Genomic DNA, 24,636 nt, shown 5'->3' with positions numbered 1-24,636 from the left:
CCTTTTGGACCTAGACTTGGCGCTCTGGTACTGCTTGCCATGTGGTAACAGAGAGAACAGTCTATGACTTAGGTGACAGGATTCTTTGACAATTTTTTGGGCCTTCCTCTGACACCGCCTAGTTTATAGGTCCTGGATGGCAGGAAGCTTGGCCCCAGTGATGTACTGGGCCGTACGCACTACCCTCTGTAGCGCCTGGATGACACGCGCACACAATATTTTTGTAATTTTTCTTACTGCTCAAAAACAGCCCTAACTGAATGTTCATAGACTCCCAGACAAACAGTTCTCTAGTATCAGTCTGTAGTGTAGCCTACCTAGAGAGCTGATGCCTCTATTCTTCAGGAAGACGTTTGCAAAATAGTCCACATCCACACCGAGGAGGGAACCCAGGCTGGCAGAGCACTCCCAGTAACCTTCCTGGAACAAACAAAACATGTTGATAGCCTTTTAGCCTTTTTGCTCATTGGCGAATGGTGCCACACATTGGTATGGATGAAGTAAGTTCCCCATAAAATGCTTTGAGTATCTGGAAAATCTGTTTCTGAATTCAATCCATGCTCCTGCACTATCAATAAACAATAGAATGTATATACAGAGATATGATTAGTTCATATTTTCTATCAATAATAGTATTTTCTATGCAGATGAGACAGGCCTTTAGAAAAGGGAACGTTTACTGTACTTACCGAGTGCTGGAGGGCAAAAATCTCTGTCCATTTTACTACATCAAGAGTATTCTTCCTGAATTCAAGACCTTCCCTCCTGAAATCAAAATCTACCTAATTAGGATACCACAGAGCTACACATAACAATACATGTCTCCAATAGAGGTCATACACAGACAGACAAAGTTACGGACGAATGGACGCTGACACATACCTTTCACTGTCTCCGACAAGTTTCTGTATGTTTTTTTTTATATCCAGAGGTTTTTGTGCTTGTGGTAGTACATGATGTTGTTGTAGTGTCCTGAGAGAGCTACCAAACAGAGAGGAACCAAGTGAGGCCCCTAAAGGATGGGTCAGATTGAAGCCATGAGTGGTGGGTAAAGGGGAGTTGAGGTGTCCGCCAGTAAGTGGTGCCTCAAAACTTAACCCCATTGATCTGCCCGAGCTTCCAAGATAAGGGAGTGTGGGGCCAAACAGCGAGCCTGCTGAAGAAGCCTCAAATAAACCTGGAATGTAACATGCATTGGCTGTGTCCCCAAACCAAGAGCCGTGATGTTGGCTGCTTTGAGACCCTACCCTCCCACCCCCGAAACTAAACCCTGATGGGGGCACAGAGGCAGGGACAACAGAAGGCTGCCAGTGGTCCATCTCCACTAGTCCACAATCCTTATCCTCAGATAAGCTATTATCCACGGTCCACATTTTGCTAGTCTCACACAGTTCCACAGGATAGGGCTCTCGGGGTTTGGAAAGTAGCAGGTCCTTACCGGCTTGCAGTTTCGGGAAGGTAGCAGTATGGGAGATAGCCCCAACTCCAGGTTTGGGATGACCTCTCATCTTGTGTTTTATTGCTCGAAACTCATTGGAGACAAGAGCAGAGGGAGGAGGAAGAGAATCTGAAACTGCGTCAGAGAAAGACTGCAGTCGAGATGGAGGAGGACCAGGAGAACTGAGGACAGAAGCAGGGGGTGTAGGAGGAAGAGCATCTGAAACTGTGGCAGAGAAAGACTGCAGTCGAGATGGAGGAGGACCAGGAGAACTGAGGACAAAAGCAGGGGGTGGAGGAGGAAGAGCATCTGAAACTGTGGCAGAGAAAGACTGCAGTCGAGATGGAGGAGGACCAGGAGAACTGAGGACAGAAGCAGGGGGTGTAGGAGGAAGAGCATCTGAAACTGTGGCAGAGAAAGACTGCAGTCGAGATGGAGGAGGACCAGGAGAACTGAGGACAAAAGCAGGGGGTGGAGGAGGAAGAGCATCTGAAACTGCGGCAGAGAAAGACTGCAGTCGAGATGGAGGAGGACCAGGAGAACTGAGGACAGAAGCAGGGGGTGGAGGAGGACCAGGAGAACCGACGACAGAAGCAGGGGGTGGAAGGAGAGCATCAGCAACAGCGCAAGACTTGAGCTGAAGAACAGAGGGAGGAGGACGAGGCACATCAGCAACAGAGAGAGACTTCTTCTGTGTCTCTACAGTGTCAAATGCCGGATCGGCACAAACCTTCCTGTGTCTGTCCGCCCGTCTAAAGTCTCCCTGTCTACTCTTCGCATGCCTCACTATCTCTGGGAGAGACTGGATGGTCTCAGACAGCTCAGGGATGAAATCCGTCTCCACAGTCATAGCCAGCATTTTGGTAGCAAGGTATGGGGTGACTGGTGTGCTTTGGCTACCTGTAATCGTGTGGAGAGTTGGAGAGTAAAAAGAGGTCAGAGCCTCACTATGCATGATTACTGAGCCACGAAGGGGGTGTTCAGATTCCTGTAAACCAAAGTACTGTAAAACAAAGACAAGAACAGTTTAGTGATTAAACTATGAATTGACAGGAATCATTTTTCTTTATAGTTAACAACAAGAAAGAAGCAGATCACTACCATGTCATTAAAGCACTCCATCTCTTCATCCGTCACAGCTCCTTCACTCTTCAAAGTCATATCCGGAGGTTTGGTAGCAGCGGACACGGTCACTGGGCTGCCAAAGACCATAGAGCCCATTAAGTAAGAGTAATTAAGTCCTTCCCATGATTCGTCATCCACCTGGAGTTGAACCAACGATTCATGCTCCTCCCCCATCACCATCTCCTCCATACAGATATTTCTGCATAAAACACGCCCTGGCCCACCATCCAGCAAGTTTGACATTGAGTTTGATCCCAAGTCCATTCCATCTCCCTCATATTCCTCCTCCAGCCAGCTAAGGTAAGGTAAGAAGTCGACGTCCTCGTCTGAGATCAGTTTGGGAACGTCTGTGAAACCCACGTTAGGCTGCTCTGAGTCCTGGGAGAGAAAGAACACATCAGAACATTGTATATTTCTATATTTGTATTGAAGTATTGTTGATGTGTGCGCACACACACACACACACACACACTAGCGTTTGGCAGACGTACCCTCTCCTCGATGGCAACAAAGCTGGTGAACTGAGACAGGATGGAGAACTCTTTGCTCAGCTCAATGATGAAGGACTTCATCACTGATTTCTTCCCCTGAAGAGAATTGATACTATATATATATAAAACAAAAAACTTTCTGTACACACAGAATAGGTACAGTGTACACACTCCATACTAGGGTTGTCATGATACCAGTACCGCAATACTAGGAAGGAAGGAAGGAAGGAAGGAAGGAAGGAAGGAAGGAAGGTAGGAAGGAAGGAAGGAAGGAAGGAAGGAAAGAAAGAAGGAAACAAAACATGAAGCAGCCTTAATTTTCAGAGGAAAACACTCCTAATGTTGGTAAAAAACAGCATTATGTTGTCACCCAGAGTCACGTTTCTTTTCCAAGCTATAGCACACAATATTTTACATAAAGTAGGTTTTTAAACGACCATTAGCCTGCTTTGCGTTTTCTTTTTTGGTAAGAAAAATCTGGTGTTGTAGTATAGCGATACTGGTTGTGACAACACTACTCCATTCACAATCTCATGTTCACACACACCTCATGTTCAGCCTCGTTGGTGTGAAGACTGCCATCCTCATAGTCTCTGATAACAGCCCTCGCTGTGAGCTTATGAAGGAACTGAAACACGCGCGCACACACACACGCACACACACACACACACACACACACACACACGTATTACAGGTGTGACAGACAGTATAAACAGTAAGGTGAGGTGAGTGTGGTGGTCTTACCGTGCCCCTGGTTTTCTGTAGCTCAGTGGTGGACACCATTGTCTCAATGTTCTGACCACTCAGGTCTCCAAGAAGAGTGGCCTACGGCACCGGACACATGGACAAGTTAGTCTCACAGCGCTTTGTGATCATGGGCATGTCATGTCCACGCACGCACGCACACAAACACGCCTCTGTGACAGTATACCTGTGTACAGTGTGGCACGAAGCCGTAGACCAGGGTGTGGCAGTCAGTGAAGAGCGCGTGGAGCTGAGAGGGGGCCTGGACCGGAGGGGGAGCTGAGGGGTTAAACTGCTGCCACTTCACAGACACAGAGCTGCAGCCTGGAGACATGATGCGCTTCACCTGGCACGCCACCTGAGACACACACACAGAAAAACATCTGTTTAAAGGGATAGTTTGCCCAAGTTGACCACATGTTATGTGGTTGTGTTGGAACCAAAGATAATATACAGACATCTAAAGACATAGGAGAGGTCGCTGTAAAAGTGTGCTGGTACCTTCTCCCGCCAGGTGTGCTTTGTCTTTGTGTCAAAGAACTCATAGGCCCCTCCCCCTGCCTGGGCCAGGGCCCGCAACATGTGCCGATTGGCTGTTGGGCTGAGGCCGCAGGTGAAGAGGCGGCTGTGCTGGGCATGCTGTCTGACCAGCTGCAGGGTCAGGGCTTGGTTCTGGACGTGGCCGTCTGATAGCAGCAGCAGGTTCCTCACGCCCTGTGACGGAGGCAACAGACTCAGGCTGCGCAGGGGCCTCCACAGCTCAGTGCTGCCCCCAACAGGTGGGGAGGACTAACAACAACAGGGGAAAGGATCATTCAGAAAATGAGAATTTGATCAAGGACAACATTTATATGCACATAATACTCCAATGATTGTGAATATTCCATTAAAATATTCTGAGTGAGCTTTTAATATGCTCAAAAATATATATGTTTGCCTAATATTCTAGAAACTAATGATAAAAGATTGTGATTGGCCCCTGGGCCTGTCTGTCAGCACTCACCATGATGAACTTCTTGGCTGGTTGGAGAGCCTCGACTAGAGGGTTGGCCGAGAGAAAAGCATCCTTCTGGTCTATGAGACAAAACCAAAGTCAGACAGATGAGTATGGGGGAAAAGTTAGTGTCTTACTGTCAAACACATCAGTCTGAAGTAAGCAACAACAAACATCCCCCACTAACAAAGCGAATACAAATGACATGATACATGAAGTTGATTTCGCTCAGTTTGGAGACTGTTTGAATAGGAGCCCACCTGAGCCAAAGGAGATGACGTTGACTCGAACGCTGTGGTGGTCCATGGTATTAACAAACTGCAGGGCGATTCTTCTGGCGTTCTGGAGAGCGTCTCCTCTCATGGACTCAGACGAGTCCAACAGCAGGATCACCTCACTGGAGCCGGACATGGGGCTGGAGGTGGGGCAGGGCTCAAAGTCTGGGTAAAATACCAACATACAGGCCTGGAAGGGGGGGGGAAACGTAAAGAGATGGATATGATTAGACAGAGAGAGGGAAGGAAAGATGGAGCGATAGAGGGATACAGACCAGGCGGTATTTAAGAGAGACAGATGTACAGTATAGAGAGAGAAGGAGAGATACTGACCTGGCTGTCTTTATCTGGATGTTTCTCCACCCACATCCTGGGTAGGTGGATCTGGGCCAGACTGAAGCAGACCAGGAACCCATCTGGACCCAGAGTCTCACCTGGACATGTCCTCACCACCGCCTTACAGTCGGTCCTCTGGGGTTAACACAACACACAACACACACACACACACACACACAGTGTTACACACACGCGCACACACACACAGAAGCATGTACATACACTGCTCGGTCTGCTGTGTTACCTTGATCTTGACTTTGTGTGTGAGGCAGTGCAGGTTGATGATCTCATTGGGCATCTCAATGGACATGTCCAGACTAAACTCCCTAAGGAGAGACAGACACTACAGGTCAGTATGAGGAGAGAGACAGACAGACACTACAGGTCAGTATGAGGAGAGACAGACACTACAGGTCAGTATGAGGAGAGAGACAGACAGACACTACAGGTCAGTATGAGGAGAGAGAGAGAGACAGACACTACAGGTCAGTATGAGGAGAGAGACAGACAGACACTACAGGTCAGTATGAGGAGAGAGCAGACACTACAGGTCAGTACGAGGAGAGAGACAGACAGACACTACAGGTCAGAATGAGGAGAGACAGACACTACAGGTCAGAATGAGGAGAGACAGACACTACAGGTCAGAATGAGGAGAGACAGACACTACAGGTCAGAATGAGGAGAGACAGACACTACAGGTCAATATGAGGACAAGGGATTATTAGGGAATTCAGATGTAATGATAAGGATACAGGAATGGTGTACCCATCCATCTACAGAGCTAGTTAAGAGGAACACTCACCCTTGGGAATCCAGGTTGGTCACACACACCTTTTCCAAAGTCACCTACAGACACACACAATGGCACACACATGACGCAAACCTAAACGCAACATTAATAACATATAAAATCAATCAATCTAGTCCCTCCTACCTGAGTCCTCTGGTTGAGCGCTGAGCTCTGTTGCCATGGCGCCACACTACCGGGCAACGAGAAGTTGATCAAGCCCTCCATGACGACCAGCTCGGTGACGAAGGTAACTTTGATAAGGACGGTGGCACCGGCAGGCAGGTTCCCAACGCTGATGGTGAAAACATCCTGAGGGCGCGCAAAGATGATAAGACTGAAACCACAGATTATTTCAACCATAGGATCATCATTATCTGATTTAAAAGAATGATCTGAGAGCTCAGCATATCATATGACACACTGTCTGTACTAAAGAGAGCAGGTTCACATTTGACACATTCTATTTCCTGTTCAATGTAAAGTGAGAAAGTATGTCTGCAGAGAGGTAAGGAGGTAGGGAGAGACGTACAGGTGCATCCTGGTCCATTAGGTAAGCTCCATGGCCTCTCTCTATGGCCTGTTTATACTCTTTACGTGCCTGCTGCTTCTCCTTCACCTGGGACAGAGGGACACCACAGCTCACAACACAATACTACACATGCATAACTGATCACTGTGTGCTGCTGAGAGGGTGAATTACCTGTCCCATTACATGTTTCCCATTGATGAAGGCCTCAAAGCCACACACAGCAGCAGAATCATCCAATGGGAAGACGTACTTGGCTTCGATGGGGGCGGTGCTCTGATTGGTGTATGTCTGGAAGATGATGACCTGGTAGCCAATAGGAGAGAGGCCTGTTACTTAAGGACTGATGTCCAGTCAAGTATGGTACAGTCCAGTATAGTCTAGTTTAGACTGGACTGAAATGGACTAATCTAGTCCAGTCGTACCTGGGAGAGCAGATCCATCAGCCTGGCCCTGACATGAACGGCCTGTAGGGGGAGTGGTTGTCCAGAGCAGTCCAACAGGCCTGCAGTCACCTCCTCTAGAGGGTTCTTACAGCTCCCAACATCCTCCTCAGCCTCACCACAGGACACTACACACAGGTCATCAAGAACAGTCTCAGAACAAGCAAATGTACTTATTTTAGGTATTGTCTATTTTTTTGCACTTTAAAAAAAGGGGCAATCAGCAGTTGTTACATCCATTTTTGGACTTAAAAATTAATTATATGTATAACCTCAAAACATGGTTAAATCTATAATTTTGATATCATGGATGGCCAGTCCTCGAATGCATAGCTCTGTTTATGAATTTGAGAGGGTTACATTTATCCAGCCCCATCCATCAGCTTTTTACCGAAACAGGGTTGGAGAGAATGCTTTGTTACGGTTTCTATTGGGTCAGCTTTACGTATGGCCCTGAGTTTCGTTGGAAGTTTACAATAAAGATGTATTTAATTGAATTAAGTTCTTACAGAGGTCAGACGGTGAGACAGGAAGCGGAAGCTCGGTAGAAGAAGTATCTATGGTGGGCTGGAAGTCCTTCAGCTGGTCCTCCTCCAGTCTGAACTGTACCATATATTGCAGCCTCACCTGCTCTGGGCTGTACACCACATACTCATCATCCTGGAATACACACACATATCAGAAACACAAACACGCAGGGAACCGCACGCACGGACGGAAGCACGTACACAATCTGAACATTACAATGTCAGCATTAGCACTGAACAAACGAAGGTACAGAATTTTTAAAAAGGGTTACGTCAAACTCTGAGGGTTTCTTGGGGGTGTGGCGAACCCCGTGTACACTGTGGTATCCCTCAGGGGAGCGAGTCAGGCTGCTGTCCCTCTTCTGGAGGTCAGTACAGCGCCCCAACGCCACGTCACACACCAGCAGCAGCCGACTGCCGTCCGTCACACTGGGCTTAGAGTACTTCAAACTGGTACTGAGGATACACACAGAGAGTATATTGACAATACTTCACACTGCTGCTGATAAACAGAGAATATATTACATTATTTCAAACTAGTGCTGTTCATATACAAACAGAATATATTTGCATTGTCTCAATAGAATTTATTTGGCATATAATGTTGTCGACTGACCTCATTGCATCACTGAAGTAGATGCCACCGCCCAAGTTCCCAATGTCTGTTCTCTCAATCCCATGATGCTCCACTCCAACTCTGGGCAGCAACAGACCCCTATAGACAGAGAATTGGCAACATATCACGTCAGTCATGTACAATATGTCAATCATTGGTGTGCGTGTGTGTGCTCACCGAGACAGGATCCCCACAAAGCTGCTGGGGCTGGAGGAGTGGAGGAGGGGCTTAACGTTCCCCAGATCCTCTCTAAACATCTGTAGCTCTACCCCTCTGTTTACTCTCAGCACCTGCAAGATCTGCACCTGTCTACAGGAGAGAGATGGAGAGTTAAACACACAAGCACGCACGCACACTGGAGTGCAGGGCATAAAATGAACACCGGCCACCCATGGGTAGATTTAGGTACTGGAGTGTAAGAATGTCTATTTCACCAGCCACGTTGGCGGGTGGTCAATTTGCAGGGCTCTACAATCCGAGCATTACATTCACAAATAAAACGTAAAAAGTCAAGTATGAGCACATGAGCGAGTTGGTTAGAAAAATGCTGCAGTAGCTTTTTTCAAAGTATTTCTGCAGTTTGGTTTCATAACTGCTAATTGCACAAAGAAATAGGAATCCTATATTCTACCTTGCGCAGCAAAACTGCCTGGCAGGGAGGGCTGTGTGCCCTGAGTGAAGTGCTGATAGATACATTTTTGGAGGCGCTGTGCACAGGCATAAAAGTTGGTCTAATTTACTCAAATTTTACAAAGTTAGACTTTGTCCAACATTGTTTTGTTCACAAGCTGGGTTGTTTTCCAACGTTAGTTTGACTCTGCTGCTTCAACTGATAGTGAAGAGATGATCCACACACACACACAGACGTCATGACTCGAGTGGCCCCATTACCACAGTAACCTCCCGCTCTTAAAAGGGCAGCTGAACATTTTCTCTCAGGTCACAAAAAAATGTCATGAAATTGAGCAATATACCACATTGCTTCTTACCAATACATTTATTGCTATAGAAACATTACAAAGCATGGTCATCTTGAAAGAGGTTCACCTAGGGGTCATGATAGGGGCTGTACCAAATGTTTGATGTATTATAATAATTGATTACGCTTATGTTATATTAATAGAAGGGGAGGAGTTATAAGACCCCTCCCTCCTTACATTTATAGGGTCCTAGAGTACAGATTAACTATATATATATATATATATATATATATATATATATATATATATATGAACACTAACTAGTTCTGCCTGCAGGGGAGTGTAAGAGATAAGAGACTAGTCAGACATTCCACTAAAAAAACAACTTGGACATTTACTGTTAAGCTTTGAGATAACACTAAAACTCCTTGTTTATGTAGCTGAGTAGGCATGGTTTTGGTCTCATAAGTAGAAGGTAATGACGTAGGCAGTGACATCACTAGGGCTGGACTTCGGGTTTAATAAAATAAAAACCTTTTCTTTGATGCAGAACTTACTCGGAAACATGCGTTATGTTCCTGTTGTCAACTTCTGTCTGCAATTGCATTAATAAAGGTTTTTGAATGATTTAATTAAAGATATTGTCATAATGCTAATTTCACCAATGAGCCAATGACCGACAAGGAAACAAACCCCCACAATCTGTTTTTGGTGTGTTTTTTAAAATGAAATTATGGATGTGACTGAAAGATTTGTTCATCTACCTGCCACAGTGGCTGGTGGACCAAAAAGTACATTTTAGGCCCTGTTGGAGTGGGTCAGTACCTGTCCTGTAGAAGTTCTGTGACATACAGCAATTCAGGACCAGGGGGAACTCTTTCAATGCTGCACCTCAGCGCGCGGTACTTCCCCAGACAGGAAGGGATGGGGCTTCTCAGTGTTGCCTCGCTCACATTCAGCACGTCTCTGATTAACTACAACAAAGATCCATGTTAGTGTTCATTTAATTGTGTGAGACACACACACACACACACACACACACACACACACACACACACACACACACACACACACACACACACACACACACACACACACACACACACACACACACACACACACACACGATATAGGCTAGGACTATAGATATGTAGAGGGGAGAAAGTCAATAAGTGGTTGAGGTGGGATTGGATCCCATGTCATTTAAACTGTGTTCATTCTGCTAAAAAATAACAGTGTTGTGTGTGTTACCTGGCAGAGGTCCAGTTGCGATGAGATGAGTTTAGTGTGGAGAGGGAGATGGGACTGATCAGTTTTGTGTGGCAGGAGGGTGTAGACCTCCTCCATCAGAGAAGCCACCTCAGTGTCTGGCCCCTCCCCCTGTCTCGCCCTCAGCTTCCTCTGGACCTGTAGCAGCAGCCCCTCAGCCCTGCTCACCTACACAACAACGATACAGCTTTAATGAACACAAGTACTCAGAGACCAACAGACAGAAAGACTAATACAGTATGCATCATGAACACTGCGAGCCAACCCCAGCTCACTTACATCGTTGAGACTGAGGCTGGTGATTGGAACCTTGAGGACGTTGTCCAGACAACCAAGGGCCTCTGCCCAGAGCAGCTCCACGAACACGCCCACTTCCTGTGATAGGCTGCTGCAACTCAGCTTCTCCTCCAGCAGCAGCTGTCAATCACACAAGACATGTCAATTAACCCCTGACTGGCACCCACAGCATTGATTACTGTATTGCTGCACAGAATCACATAGAATCCAAGTCTTACAGTGGAGTGCCAACATCTATTGGAGTATTTCTCAGGTGATGGGTAAAAAAGGGCAAATCTGATATAATATGTTGTGTCTGTCTGTATTTTTAAGAAACGATGTGTCTATACATAAAGGGGAGTGTCTGACCTGCTGCAGGCTGGCAGAGCCCAGATACGGAGCCTCTGGAGGGAGGGTGGTCCTGAGTGTGAGTCCTCTGACCTGCAGCTCCTTCCTGAGAGTCTGGTAGACCTCCACAGCCTCCTCTGACATGGAGAGGAACACCTGCTTGTCCTGCACAGCTGCTGACTGACAGACAGACAAGACAGCAGACCAAACAGGTAGTAGGGATAGTTCATCCTAATGACATAATAACTAGCCAAGAAACCATGGATCCTGTGAATCAGTGACCAAAGACATGAGCTCACCTTGGCACCATGGTCCTCTCTCCAGTACCTCACCACACGGTACTGCTGCTGTCCCCCCTCTGTGCTGCCACTCTGCAGCTCCAACACCGACCATGTGCTGCTGTTAGCCTGGAAAACACATAGGTACACACACTGCATAGTATGATACCTATATCACACACACACACACACCACACACACACACACACACACACACACACACACACACACACACACACACCCCCCTATATATTGCTCCAAAAAATAAAGGGAACACTAAAACAACACATCCTAGATCTGAATGAATGAAATAATCTTATTAAATACTTTTTTCTTTACATAGTTGAATGTGCTGACAACAAAATCACACAAAAATAATCAATGGAAATCCAATTTATCAACCCATGGAGGTCTGGATTTGGAGTCACACTCAAAATTAAAGTGGAAAACCACACTACAGGCTGATCCAACTTTGATGTAATGTCCTTAAAACAAGTAAAAATGAGGTTCAGTAGTGTGTGTGGCCTCCACGTGCCTGTATGACCTCCCTACAACGCCTGGGCATGCTCCTGATGAGGTGGCGGATGGCCTCCTGAGGGATCTCCTCCCAGACCTGGACTAAAGCATCCGCCAACTCCTGGACAGTCTGTGGTGCAACGTGGCGTTAGTGGATGGAACGAGACATGATGTCCCAGATGTGCTCAATTGGATTCAGGTCTGGGGAACGGGTGGGCCAGTCCATAGCATCAATGCCTTCCTCTTGCAGGAACTGCTGACACACTCCAGCCACATGAGGTCTAGAATTGTCTTGCATTAGGAGGAACCCAGGGCCAACCGCACCAGCATATGGTCTCACAAGGGGTCTGAGGATCTCATCTCGGTACCTAATGGCAGTCAGGCTACCTCTGGCGAGCACATGGAGGGCTGTGCGGACCCCCAAAGAAATGCCACCCCACACCATGACTGACCCACCGCCAAACCGGTCATGCTGGAGGATGTTGCAGGCAGCAGAACGTTCTCCACGGCGTCTCCAGACTCTGTCACATGTGCTCAGTGTGAACCTGCTTTCATCTGTGAAGAGCACAGGGCGCCAGTGGTGAATTTGCCAATATTGGTGTTCTCTGGCAAATGCCAAACGTCCTGCACGGTGTTGGGCTGTAAGCACAACCCCACCTGTGGACGTCGGGCCCTCATACCACCCTCATGGAGTCTGTTTCTGACCGTTTGAGCAGACACATGCACATTTGTGGCCTGCTGGAGGTCATTTTGCAGGGCTCTGGCAGTGCTCCTCCTGCTCCTCCTTGCACAAAGGCGGAGGTAGCGGTCCTGCTGCTGGGTTGTTGCCCTCCTCCACGTCTCCTGATGTACTGGCCTGTCTCCTGGTAGCGCCTCCATGCTCTGGACACTACGCTGACAGACACAGCAAACCTTCTGGCCACAGCTCACATTGATGTGCCATCCTGGATGAGCTGCACTACCTGAGCCACTTGTGTGGGTTGTAGACTCCGTCTCATGCTACCACTAGAGTGAAAGCACCGGCAGCATTCAAAAGTGACCAAAGTGGTCTGTGGTCACCACCTGCCGAACCACTCCGTTATTGGGGGTGTCTTGCTAATTGCCTATAATTTCCACCTCTTGTCTATTCCATTTGCACAACAGCATGTGAAATGTATTGTCAATCAGTGTTGCTTCCTAAGTGGACAGTTTGATTTCACAGAAGTGTGATTGACTTGGAGTTACATTGTGTTGTTTAAGTGTTCCCTTTATTTTTTGAGCAGTAATATATATATATATATATATATATATATATATATATATATATATATATATATAGGATCACCACTTTATTTTAAGAATATGAAATGTCAGAATAATAGTAGAGAGAATGATTTATTTCAGCTTTTATTTCTTTCATCACATTCCCAGTGGGTCAGAAGTTTACATACACTCAATTAGTATTTGGCAGCATTGCCTTTAAAATTGCTGAACTTGGGTCAAACGTTTTGGGTAGCCTTCCACAAGCTTCCCACAATAAGTTGGGTGAATTTTGGCCCATTCCTCCTGACAGAGCTGGTGTAACTGAGTCAGGTTTGTAGGCCTCCTTGCTCGCACATACTTTTTCAGTTCTGCCCACAAATTTTCTATAGGACTGAGGTCAGGGCTTTGTGATGGCTACTCCAATACCTTGACTTTGTTGTCCTTAAGCCATTTTGCCACAACTTTTGAAGTATGTTTGGGTAATTGTCCATTTGGAAGACCCATTTGCAACCAAAGATCTTGAGATCTTGCTTCAATTCCACATAATTTTCCTTCCGCATGATGCCATGTATTATGTGAAGTGCACCTGTCCCTCCAGCAGCAAAGCACCCCCACAACATGATGCTGCCACCCCCGTGCCTCACGGTTGGGATGGTGTTCTGCAGCTTGTAAGCCTCCCCCTTTTTCCTCCAAACATAACGATGGTCATTATGGCCAAACAGTTCTATTTTTGTTTCATCAGACCAGAGGATATTTCTCCAAAAAGTACAATCTTTGTCCCCATGTGCAGTTGCAAACCGTAGTCTGGCTTTTTTATGGCGGCCTTTCAGGTTACGTCCATATAGGACTCGTTTTACTGTGGATATAGATACGTTTGTACCTGTTTCCTCCAGCATCTTCACAAGGTCCTTTTGCTGTTGTTCTGGGATTGATTTGCAGTTTTCACACCAAAGTACGCTCATCTCTAAGAGACAGAACGCATCTCCTTCCTGAGCGGTATGACGGATGCGTGGTCCCATGGTGTTTATACTCGTGTACTATTGTTTGAACAGATGAACGTAGTACCTTCAGGCATTTGGAAATTGCTCCCAAGGATGAACCAGACTTGGGGAGGTCTACAATTGTTTTCTGAGGTCTTGGCTGATTTGTATTAATTTTCCAATGATGTCAAGCAAAGAGGCACTGAGTTTGAAGGTAGGCCTTGAAATACATCCACAGGTACACCTCCAATTGACTCAAATGATGTCACTTAGCCTATCAGAAGTTTCTAAAGCCATGACATCATTTTCTGGAATTTTACAGTCAACTTAGTGTATGTAACTTCTGACCCACTGGAATTGTGACACCGTAAATTATAAGTTAAATAATCTGTCTGTAAACAATTGTTGGAAAAATTACTTGTGTCATGTACAAAGTAGACGTCCTAACCGACTTGCCAAGACTTTAGTTTGTTAACAAGAAATTTGTGGAGTGGTTGAAAAACTAGTTTTAATGACTTCAACCTAAGTGTATGTAAACTTCCGACTTCAACTGTATGTATGTATGTATGTATGTATGTATGTATGTATGTATGTATGTATGTATACACACAAACACACACACTGGGGGGAAAAAGTATTTGATCCCATGCTGATTTTTTACATTTACAGAGAAATGATCAGTCTATAATTTTAATAGTAGGTTTATTTGAACAGTGAGAGACAGAATAACAACAACAAAAATCCAGAAAAATGTATGTCAAAAATGTTATAAAATGATTTGCATTTTAATGAGGGAAATAAGTATTTGACCCCTCTGCAAAACATGACTTAGTACTTGGTGGCAAAACCCTTGTTGGCAATCACAGAGGTCAAACGTTTCTTGTAGTTGGCCACCAGGTTTGCACATATCTCAGGAGGGATCTTGTCCCACTCCTCTGTGCAGATCTTCTCCAAGTCATTAAGGTTTCGAGGCTGACGTTTGGCAACTCGAACCTTCAGCTCCCTCCACAGATTTTCTATGGGATTAAGGTCTGGAGACTGGCTAGGCCACTCCAGGACCTTAATGTGCTTGTTCTTGAGCCACTCCTTTGTTGCCTTGGCCGTGTGTATTGGGTCATTGTCATGCTGGAATACCCATCCACGACCCATTTTCAATGCCCTGGCTGAGGGAAGGAGGTTCTCACCCAAGATTTGACGGTACATGGCCCCGTCCATCGTCCCTTTGATGCAGTGAAGTTGTCCTGTCCCCTTAGCAGAAAAACACCCCCAAAGCATAATGTTTCCACCTCCATGTTTGACGGTGGGGATGGGTCATAGGCAGCATTCCTCCTCCTCCAAACACGGCGAGTTGAGTTGATGCCAAAGAGCTCCATTTTGGTCTCATCTGACCACAACACTTTCACCCAGTTGTCCTCTGAATCATTCAGATGTTCATTGGCAAACTTCAGACGGGCATGTATATGTGCTTTCTTGAGCAGGGGGACCTTGCGGGCGCTGCAGGATTTCAGTCCTTCACGGCGTAGTGTGTTACCAATTGTTTTCTTGGTGAATATGGTCCCAGCTGCCTTGTGATCATTGACAAGATCCTCCCGTGTAGTTCTGGGCTGATTCCTCACTGTTCTCATGATCATTGCAACTCCACAAGGTGAGATCTTACATGGAGCCCCAGGCCAAGGGATATTGACAGTTATTTTGTGTTTCTTCCATTTGCGAATAATCGCACCAACTGTTGTCACCTTCTCACCAAGCTGCTTGGCGATGGCCTTATTCCTGCCTTGTGTAGGTCTACAATCTTGTCCCTGAAATCCTTGGAGAGCTTTTTGGTCTTGGCCATGGTGGAGAGTTTGGAATCTGATTGATTGATTGCTTCTGTGGACAGGTGTCTTTTATACAGGTAACAAACTGAGATTAGGAGCACTCCCTTTAAGAGTGTGCTCTAATCAGCCCGTTACCTGTATAAAAGACACCTGGGAGCCAGAAATCTTTCTGATTGAGAGGGGGTCAAATACTTATTTCCGTCATTAAAATGCAAATCAATTTATTACAATTTTGACGTGCGTTTTTCTGGATTTTTTTGTTGTTATTCTGTCTCTCACTGTTCAAATAAGCCTACCATTAAAATTATAGACTGATCATTTCTTTGTCAGTGGGCAAACGTACAAAATCAGCAGGGGATCAAATACTTTTCCCCCCTCACTGTGTGTGTGTATATATATATATATATATATATTCACAGTGGCAAGAAAAAGTATATATATATACTTTTTCTTGCCACTGTGAATATATATATATAAGAAAAAGTATATATATATATAGTGGGGAGAACAAGTATTTGATACACTGCCGATTTTGCAGGTTTTCCTACTTACAAAGCATGTAGAGGTCTGTAATTTTTATCATAGGTACACTTCAACTGTGAGAGAAGGAATCTAAAACAAAAATCCAGAAAATCACATTGTATTATTTTTAAGTAATTAATTAGCATTTTATTGCATGACATAAGTATTTGATACATCAGAAAAGCAGAACTTAATATTTGGTACAGAAACCTTTGTTTGCAATTACAGAGATCATACGTTTCCTGTAGTTCTTGACCAGGTTTGCACACACTGCAGCAGGGATTTTGGCCCACTCCTCCATACAGACCTTCTCCAGATCCTTCATCCTTCAGGCAATACGGACTTTCAGCTCCCTCCAAAGATTTTCTATTGGGTTCAAGTCTGGAGACTGGCTAGGCCACTCCAGGACCTTAAGATGCTTCTTACGGAGCCACTCCTTAGTTGCTCTGGCTGAGTGTTTCGGGTCGTTGTCATGCTGGAAGACCCAGCCACGACCCATCTTCAATGCTCTTACTGAGGGAAGGAGGTTGTTGGCCAAGATCTCGCGATACATGGCCCCATCCATCCTCCCCTCAATACGGTGCAGTCGTCCTGTCCCCTTTGCAGATAAGCATCCCCAAAGAATGATGTTTCCACCTCCATGCTTCACAGTTGGGATGGTGTTCTTGGGGTTGTACTCATCCTTCTTCTTCCTCCAAACACGGCGAGTGGAGTTTAGACCAAAAAGCTCTATTTTTGTCTCATCAGACCACATGACCTTCTCCCATTCCTCCTCTGGATCATCCAGATGGTCATTGGCAAACTTCAGACAGGCCTGGACATGCGCTGGCTTGAGCAGGGGGACCTTGCGTGCGCTGCAGGATTTTAATCCATGACGGCGTAGTGTGTTACTAATGGTTTTCTTTGAGACTGTGGTCCCAGCTCTCTTCAGGTCATTGGTAATGAGTGGAGAACAGGAGGGCTTCTTAAAGAAAAACTAACAGGTCTGTGAGAGCCGGAATTCTTACTGGTTGGTAGGTGATCAAATACTTATGTCATGCAATAAAATGATAATTAATTACTTAAAAATCATACAATGTGATTTTCTGGATTTCTGTTTTAGATTCCGTCTCACAGTTGAAGTGTACCTATGATAAAAGTTACAGACCTCTACATGCTTTGTAAGTAGGAAAACCTGCAAAATCGGCAGTGTATCAAATACTTGTTCTCCCCACTGTGTGTGTGTGTGTGACATGCATACATACATACATTACATACATTAAACAACCAAAGTAAAGACAGGTGTGTCAATCAACAAGTAAGATAAATAAACTGTAAGATAAATAAACTGTACTGCCTATGGGTGGACTTACCTTTCCAAAAATTGAGTATTTGGCCACTTGGAAATTTGTTGGATATGTTGGAAGATCATTGTCACTTTCAGTATACACTCTAAAAGAAAAAAAAAGAAAACACAAACGAGTCTTGTAGCTTATTACTACACTACGGGTGGGCCGTCATTGTAAATAAGGATTTGTTCTTAACTGACTTGCCTAGTTAAATAAAGGTTAAATAAATAAATACATTATTGCAGGGATATTACACAAGTTGCATACAACAATTACATAACCTAGGTTATTCAACTGGTTAGTACTCTGATATAAGGCCTGTGTCATTGAATGTGGGGCCATGACCAGGTTATAGTCAGGAAGGAAAAGTATGACATCTAGTCAGGCAGTAATTGACAGGTAAGTGGTACAGTAGGTACACACCTGAATTTGCCCAGGTAAGTTCTCTCCTGATTCCCCGCACTCTCGGCTTGATTTACAGCATTCACTGTCTGGATCTGAACTTCAGCCGGCTGGCTCGTCCCCTTCAAAACTAACACACATAACACACACACAAACACACCCTATGACAAAGTCCAATTCTATTCAAAACATCCATATATTACACACACACACCCCTTCGTCAAAAAGGCATCGTTCTTCAAACACAGAAAAGTGCGATGAAACACACCCATAGTGAGCACACAGTGCCTTTGTCAGTTAAAGACAACTGTGGGGAAAAAACAGCCTCCTGACTAACTAACTCAAAAGACCTCTCTGGGTGAATGAGTCAACATGCTGGGAACAGAGAGAGAGACACCACCCACTGTGATTGTGTCAGAGGAGAATGCTCAAAGATGACAAACTCTTGCTCTGCTTGCTGAATGTGCAAGAAGCTTTTCATTGGAAATACACACACGTAGAAGCCTGCATGCAAAGAGAATGGTGATGCATGAAACTGACAGTGATGAAGAAGCTGAGTAGTATTATTACTTAGGGATTAATTATAGGTAAAGCATAGATGAGAAAGATAAAGCATCTATTCATTACTGAGTATATTTACCTGCCTTAGTGACAACTGTTTTGGCAACATTGTTGTGTAACATTGTATATTTTATCACCAATAAAGCATATTTAAATTTTGGAAACAAAGGGGAAAGGTTTGGCTTGTACCTGACAGAGATGGCAAGGGAGAGGCAGGCCTGGGTGGGATGAGAGAGGTAGAGGGAGGGGGGGGCAGGCAGTAGTCCTCTACAGGCAGCAGGACTCCCTTCTCCAGGCAGCGTGACACATACTCCACCCCTACTACTGGAGTCTGATGCTTCTTTATGCTCCGCACCCGACTGGCGCTCAGACTGGACATACTGATCGTCACTACGAGAGTACACTGTGGGGATGACAGAGAGAGAGATATATCAAGAGAAAAATAGAGAGCAAGAAAGACAGATCATCAATACCGCCAACATGTTTGAATCTAGCCTATGAATTCAAAAATGTTTGTGTCACTGTGCACCTGACCTGCTTATTGATCACATAGGAAATGCTGCCCCCATTCTCTGTTATTGCCAGCTTCAGCCTCTTCTTCTCATTATAAGGCAAAGTCTTCAGCTCCAAAACCACAAAACAGTTGTCAAACAGAGCCATAGCTGTTGAAGGAGAGAAAAACCTTTATGACATGGTCTTATCAAACACACCAGCCGGGTCTCAGAGCATTTCATATCATTCTGTACGTAAATCCGAGACACTCCATTTAGCATGATATGTTACCTTTGGTATTGTTACATAAGACACATGATTACTTCAAAAGTAGGGTGGTTAGTCGGGGTGGATGTGTAAAGCGAACGTCTAGCAACCCAAAGGTTGCGAGTTCAAATCAAATCATGGACAACTTTAGAATTTTAGCAACTTTCAACTACCTACTACTTTTTTGTTACTTTGCAACTACTTCGCATTGTTAACTAACACTTCCCCTAACCTTAACCCTTTTTGCTAATCCTTCCCCTAACCCATCTCCTTAATTTAACTCTAACCGTAATCCTAACGTTAGCCACCTAGCTTGAATTCGTAACATATCATAAGTTTTGCAAATTTGTAACATATTGTACGTTTTTAGACAATCGGAACATATAATACGAATTGCAGTTCGTAACATATCATACAAAATCGGTGATGGACATCAACAAATTAATATATACCATACGAAACATAACATACTAAGTGAGTCTCTTGATGTACGTACAGAATAATACGAAATGCTCTGAGACCAGTTTGAACACACACAAACACACACACAAACACACACACACACACACACACACACACACACATTCCAAACACTTAACAGACACACCTTATCCCCTCAAATTAAGTGGACACTTCTGATAACGTACCATGACGTCTGACGAGTATACACTTGCAGGGCAAGGGGCGAGGGAGGAAGGAATGATTTTTAAATGGACCGCCTTTGCCCGGAAATTCGTCACTCGTTCATCCCGCAATTATTGCTTTCAGCCACTGGTTGCGTGTAGGTGCTTTATATGCTCTACAGTCAATTATGATTGCATGTTTACTTATAGTAACTATATAATTATTAATATACACCTACTGTTTGATAGCTAGAAAATGAATTAGCTAACTAACGTTATCCCGCCTAGCTGGAACTTCTGAAGAAGGAAAATTTGTTATTTCTACAATTTCCAAAAGCTAACCAAACAAAAACATCATTACTTTTATGAGACGTGGTTGTGCCGTCATGTGCATTAAAGCACAATTTCTAACCTGTTTACTTACACTTGTATGTTGACTTATCCATATTGACGTTGAGGTTTTACGTTTCGGTGGGCTTTTCTTAGCGGATGTACAATCAACGCGAATTTAATTATGGGGGGGGTTTCAGGCCCGAAGTAAACATAATTGTACACTAAAAATCGATCAAAAACGACGGCTGAGGGGCTTATGTTGCGAACATCCCTTGTTTGGACCGACGTCCAAAATGGTGACTGGGATTCCCCCAAGGGCATAAGGCGAGGGTTAGTGGACGAGAGTGACTTTTCTGAGTTGAAACGCAGCTTAACAGCCCTCGGTCCTAAACGTTTTACATCGTCACATCAGTGTACCTCAAATGCCCCTTGCCCAAGCAAGGGAGCGTGATGATCAGAGATGCAACGTCATTGGTGGAAATCTTGAAGTTGAGCTTAAAAACAACTAACCTAAAGTTATTCATGTACCTAGGAAGCTAACGTATCTAGCTCGCTACAGTTACCTAGAGCTGGCTAGCTAGTTTTATAGTTTGGTCATTTATTCCAACAACAAAAATGTATGAATCTAGCAACGTTTTATATGCTGCTCACTACGAGACTATGCCAATTTGCCAACGCTAAAATCAATGTGTGTGTATATATAAGCTTTTTCTGACATGCCGGAAATGCAGCCTTGTTGATTACATTTGACACTTCACCGCCACCAATGTTTGACATGTGACTAGTTTGCATTGAAGTGTGGGTCATAACAACCCCACACGCTCCCTCGAGCTAAATCTTGGGCCGAGGGGGCAACGTTAGTGAATTGGGCCTCCACTTAAAATGGCTATCAAACTGCATCCGGTTTCGACGTGGATTCCGAGGGAAAGTGGCTAGCGCAAGGGCTGTGGGGGTAAAAAATAACATGTTTGGACTGTTACAGATGCGGAAGTGCGAGTGTAACAACAGATATTTTAGCTTTTTGTCAGGTTGAAAATGTATGTGTTCTCGCATAACCAGTTGAGTACATTAGACCACTTGTCGACAATAGTCACAGTAAAATCAATATCTTTGGAAAAATGCTATACATTCAGACCTATAAAGAAAATATGTAACTGTTTTACCGTAAGTAGGTGTCCGTTACTGTTGTTGTCTTGCAGTGAAGATAACTTTACATTATATGTTACAGGTGGCTGAAACTGTACTCACACGTATTTTCCTACTGTACGACAATCTTTACCAGCAACTGTAAACTTCCTTGTATAGAAGAATAACACGACTACGCCCCATTAACACGCCACGCCCTTATACAATGTTGTGATGCCTTCTATTGGCTTAAGGCCAGGCACCACAGGCGAAAAGGGATTTTTTTTCTCTTTACTCTCATCAGACTGAAACTTGACCAGTTGAAAGTATACATAAATACAATACATTATTGTATTACAAGTTGTTTATTTAAAAATTAAAAAATGCAAATGTACTTAAATATGCGCTAATTTGCATATTACAATCTGTTTTTCAACACATTGCTTCAAGGTAGAATGTTTTTAATTGTATTTTTAATTGTGATAAGACACTTTGGTCAGACTTTTTTTACAGATCAGTTTATCAAAACTGTAAACACCATGTAAACTAATGTGATGTACTGTAATTGACTATTCTAACAGTAATTTTTTTATTGAAGGTGCAGAATGCCGTGTATGGAGGATTGACAGGGGTGTACAGATGAGCAATGCCAGTGGAACTTGGGCACACAGCGGAATTTAGCTCCAAAAAGGTTGAGCGAGGTCTTTTGAGTTCTCTGACAGTACCCCGGCCGCTTCTCCATCTCTACCTGCAACCCCTGCGTACCACTCCCACAACGCACTTAAGAAGAGTTTGGAAGGGGCCAATGTTCCACTTGGAGCCTTCTGCACAAGGGCATCAAAGCTAAACCAAACAGTCATCAAGTTCCAGCAGCAGCATCACAGTGAACACGGCATCAACATACAGTGTCAGAAATGTTTGTAATTTGATGACTTTTATGTTAAGCTGGAGGAGTGTAAATGTGCCAGCTTGGAGGAGGTTATTAAAGCACAGAGTGCCTCCTATGCGTGGTATGACACACTTAAACTTCAGATCACTGCAAGCTCAGTAAAGAAGGTTCCTGTGCGCACCTCAACAAATCCTGACTACTTTGTGCAGGAGCATCTCTTCCCCAGGTTCCATGGAAACTCAGAAACCACATATGGCAAGGAAAACGAGCAGGTGGCCTACACATGGATGGAGAGCTGTAGGTTTAGTTTGGAGAGTAGAGGCACAGTAGTGTGTCAAGGAGCCATGTCTTTCTGCAAGCCCCCAGATGGAGTGTTAAACTCTCAAGAACTTCTAGAAATCAAATGTCCTGTTCTGAGTGAGAAGTGTGAGTCTCTGGCAAACTCATCGACGTGAAGCTAGTGGATGGAGTTCCTCAGCTGCAACATAATGGAGCCTGTGGGTATCAAATCAAAATCAAATGTATTTATATAGCCCTTTGTACATCAGCTGATATCTCAAAGTGCTGTACAGAAACCCAGCCTAAAACCCCAAACAGCAAGCAATGCATGTGAAAGAAGCACGGTGGCTAGGAAAAACTCCCTAGGAAAAACTCCCTAGAAAGGCCAAAAACCTAGGAAGAAACCTAGAGAGGAACCAGGCTATGAGGGGTGGCCAGTCCTCTTCTGGCTGTGCAGGGTGGATATTATAACAGAACATGGTCAAGATGTTAAAATGTTCATAAATGACTAGCATGGTCAAATAATAATAATCATAGTAGTTGTCGAGGGTGCAACAAGCACGTCCGGTGAACAGGTCAGGGTTCCATAGCCGCAGGCAGAACAGTTGAAACTGGAGCAGCAGCACGGCCAGGTGGACTGGGGACAGCAAGGAGTCATCATACCAGGTAGTCCTGAGGCATGGTCCTAGGGCTCAGGTCCTCCGAGAGAAAGACAGAAAGAGAGAAAGAGAGAATTAGAGAGAGCATTTTTAAATTCACACAGGACACCGGATAAGACAAGAGAAATACTCCAGATGTAATAGACTGACCCTAGCCCCCCGACTCATAAACTACTGCAGCATAAATACTGGAGGCTGAGACAGGAGGGATCAGAAGACACTGTGGCCCCATCCGATGATACCCCCGGACAGGGCCAAACAGGCAGGATATAACCCCACCCACTTTGCCAAAGCACAGCCCCCACACCACTAGAGGGATGTCTCCAACCACCAACTTACCGTCCTAAGACAAGGCCGAATATAGCCCACAACGATCTCCGCCATGGCACAACCCAAGGGGGGGTGCCAACCCAGACAGGAAGACCACGTCAGTGACTCAACCCACTCAAGTGACGCACCCCTCCCATGGACGGCATGGAAGAACACCAGTAAGCCAGTGACTCAGCCCCTGTAAAAGGGTTAGAGGCAGAGAATCCCAGTGGAAAGAGGGGAACCGGCAAGGCAGAGACAGCAAGGGCGGTTCGTTGCTCCAGCCTTTCCGTTCACCTTCATACTACATGCAGGAGCAATTGGGCATGTTCTGCACAGGACTGGAGATATGCAAACTGCTGTCTGGGCTCTGTCTGAGCTGGTTGTTATTGATGTGCCTATTGATGTAAAGTTCTGTGCTGATGTTATCCCTAAACTGAAGGCATTCTATTTCCTACATATGCTGCCAAGGATAGTATATGAGTTCCAGTTAGGCAGACTGTGTGCTGAAAATATGTTAATCTATGTGGTATCGAGGCTAATACTTTGTTTTGAAATAGTTCTTATATTTTGTGCCTTGTAAAGATCTCTGTTAGCTCAACCTTATTATCTAAGCATAACTCTTGGTGTTTTTTGTTGTTGTCTTGCACAGTTCTCTTCATATGCATATTTGCATAATTCTTCTTGGTGTTTTTTATGTCTTTCCTTGTACAGCTCTCTCTTCATGCATGTTTATCTAATGTCTAAGGATAACTCCTTATGATTTATGAATATTTTAATTGTACCTTGTATTGCTCTTTATTTTCATTTGGCACTTCATTAACTTATCTAAGCATACCGTAACTCATCTTGCACTTGAGAAATTATGGCGTTAATAAAAACATGAAATTCCA

At 44.7% G+C, this 24,636-nt stretch overlaps 1 protein-coding gene and 1 long non-coding RNA gene across 4 annotated transcripts in view; one reads left to right on the top strand and one right to left on the bottom strand.

Annotated features, from left to right (window-relative positions):
• LOC106582088 (protein mono-ADP-ribosyltransferase PARP4) overlaps positions 1-21,838 on the bottom strand; it is a 25,731-nt gene extending 3,893 nt beyond the window's left edge. The window contains exons 1-32 of one of the 3 annotated variants that reach the window (XM_014164822.3): positions 21,646-21,838; positions 19,302-19,429; positions 18,957-19,170; positions 18,228-18,336; positions 17,829-17,907; positions 11,421-11,528; positions 11,143-11,301; positions 10,777-10,914; positions 10,480-10,665; positions 10,054-10,202; positions 8,486-8,617; positions 8,309-8,407; positions 7,965-8,148; positions 7,675-7,825; positions 7,148-7,293; positions 6,897-7,028; positions 6,726-6,812; positions 6,341-6,505; positions 6,209-6,252; positions 5,648-5,729; positions 5,401-5,538; positions 5,053-5,257; positions 4,802-4,872; positions 4,300-4,587; positions 3,986-4,156; positions 3,799-3,879; positions 3,602-3,682; positions 3,055-3,150; positions 2,540-2,941; positions 883-2,441; positions 690-765; positions 318-420 (exon numbers count right to left, since the gene is read on the bottom strand). In XM_014164822.3, the coding sequence (XP_014020297.3) occupies positions 318-420; positions 690-765; positions 883-2,441; positions 2,540-2,941; positions 3,055-3,150; positions 3,602-3,682; positions 3,799-3,879; positions 3,986-4,156; positions 4,300-4,587; positions 4,802-4,872; positions 5,053-5,257; positions 5,401-5,538; positions 5,648-5,729; positions 6,209-6,252; positions 6,341-6,505; positions 6,726-6,812; positions 6,897-7,028; positions 7,148-7,293; positions 7,675-7,825; positions 7,965-8,148; positions 8,309-8,407; positions 8,486-8,617; positions 10,054-10,202; positions 10,480-10,665; positions 10,777-10,914; positions 11,143-11,301; positions 11,421-11,528; positions 17,829-17,907; positions 18,228-18,336; positions 18,957-19,170; positions 19,302-19,427 (5,761 nt within the window). In that variant the 5' untranslated portion in view covers positions 19,428-19,429; positions 21,646-21,838. Of the gene's footprint in view, positions 1-317; positions 421-689; positions 766-882; positions 2,442-2,539; positions 2,942-3,054; positions 3,151-3,601; positions 3,683-3,798; positions 3,880-3,985; positions 4,157-4,299; positions 4,588-4,801; positions 4,873-5,052; positions 5,258-5,400; positions 5,539-5,647; positions 5,730-6,208; positions 6,253-6,340; positions 6,506-6,725; positions 6,813-6,896; positions 7,029-7,147; positions 7,294-7,674; positions 7,826-7,964; positions 8,149-8,308; positions 8,408-8,485; positions 8,618-10,053; positions 10,203-10,479; positions 10,666-10,776; positions 10,915-11,142; positions 11,302-11,420; positions 11,529-17,828; positions 17,908-18,227; positions 18,337-18,956; positions 19,171-19,301; positions 19,430-20,573; positions 20,757-21,645 lie in introns of those variants that run through there. The other 2 variants (XM_014164823.3, XM_014164821.3) reach the window with 2 other exon arrangements.
• Positions 20,540-24,636, top strand: LOC145862579 (uncharacterized). The gene is made up of 2 exons (XR_014382040.1): positions 20,540-20,812; positions 22,206-24,636. It is a non-coding gene; the product is annotated as an uncharacterized LOC145862579 (long non-coding RNA).

The sequence above is a fragment of the Salmo salar genome, chromosome 21, assembly GCF_965601325.2.
Source record: "Salmo salar chromosome 21, fSalSal1, whole genome shotgun sequence".
NCBI classification, from domain to species: domain Eukaryota; kingdom Metazoa; phylum Chordata; class Actinopteri; order Salmoniformes; family Salmonidae; genus Salmo; species Salmo salar.
The sequence above is the reverse complement of the archived record's forward strand: the minus strand, read 5'-3'. Positions and strand labels throughout refer to the sequence as shown.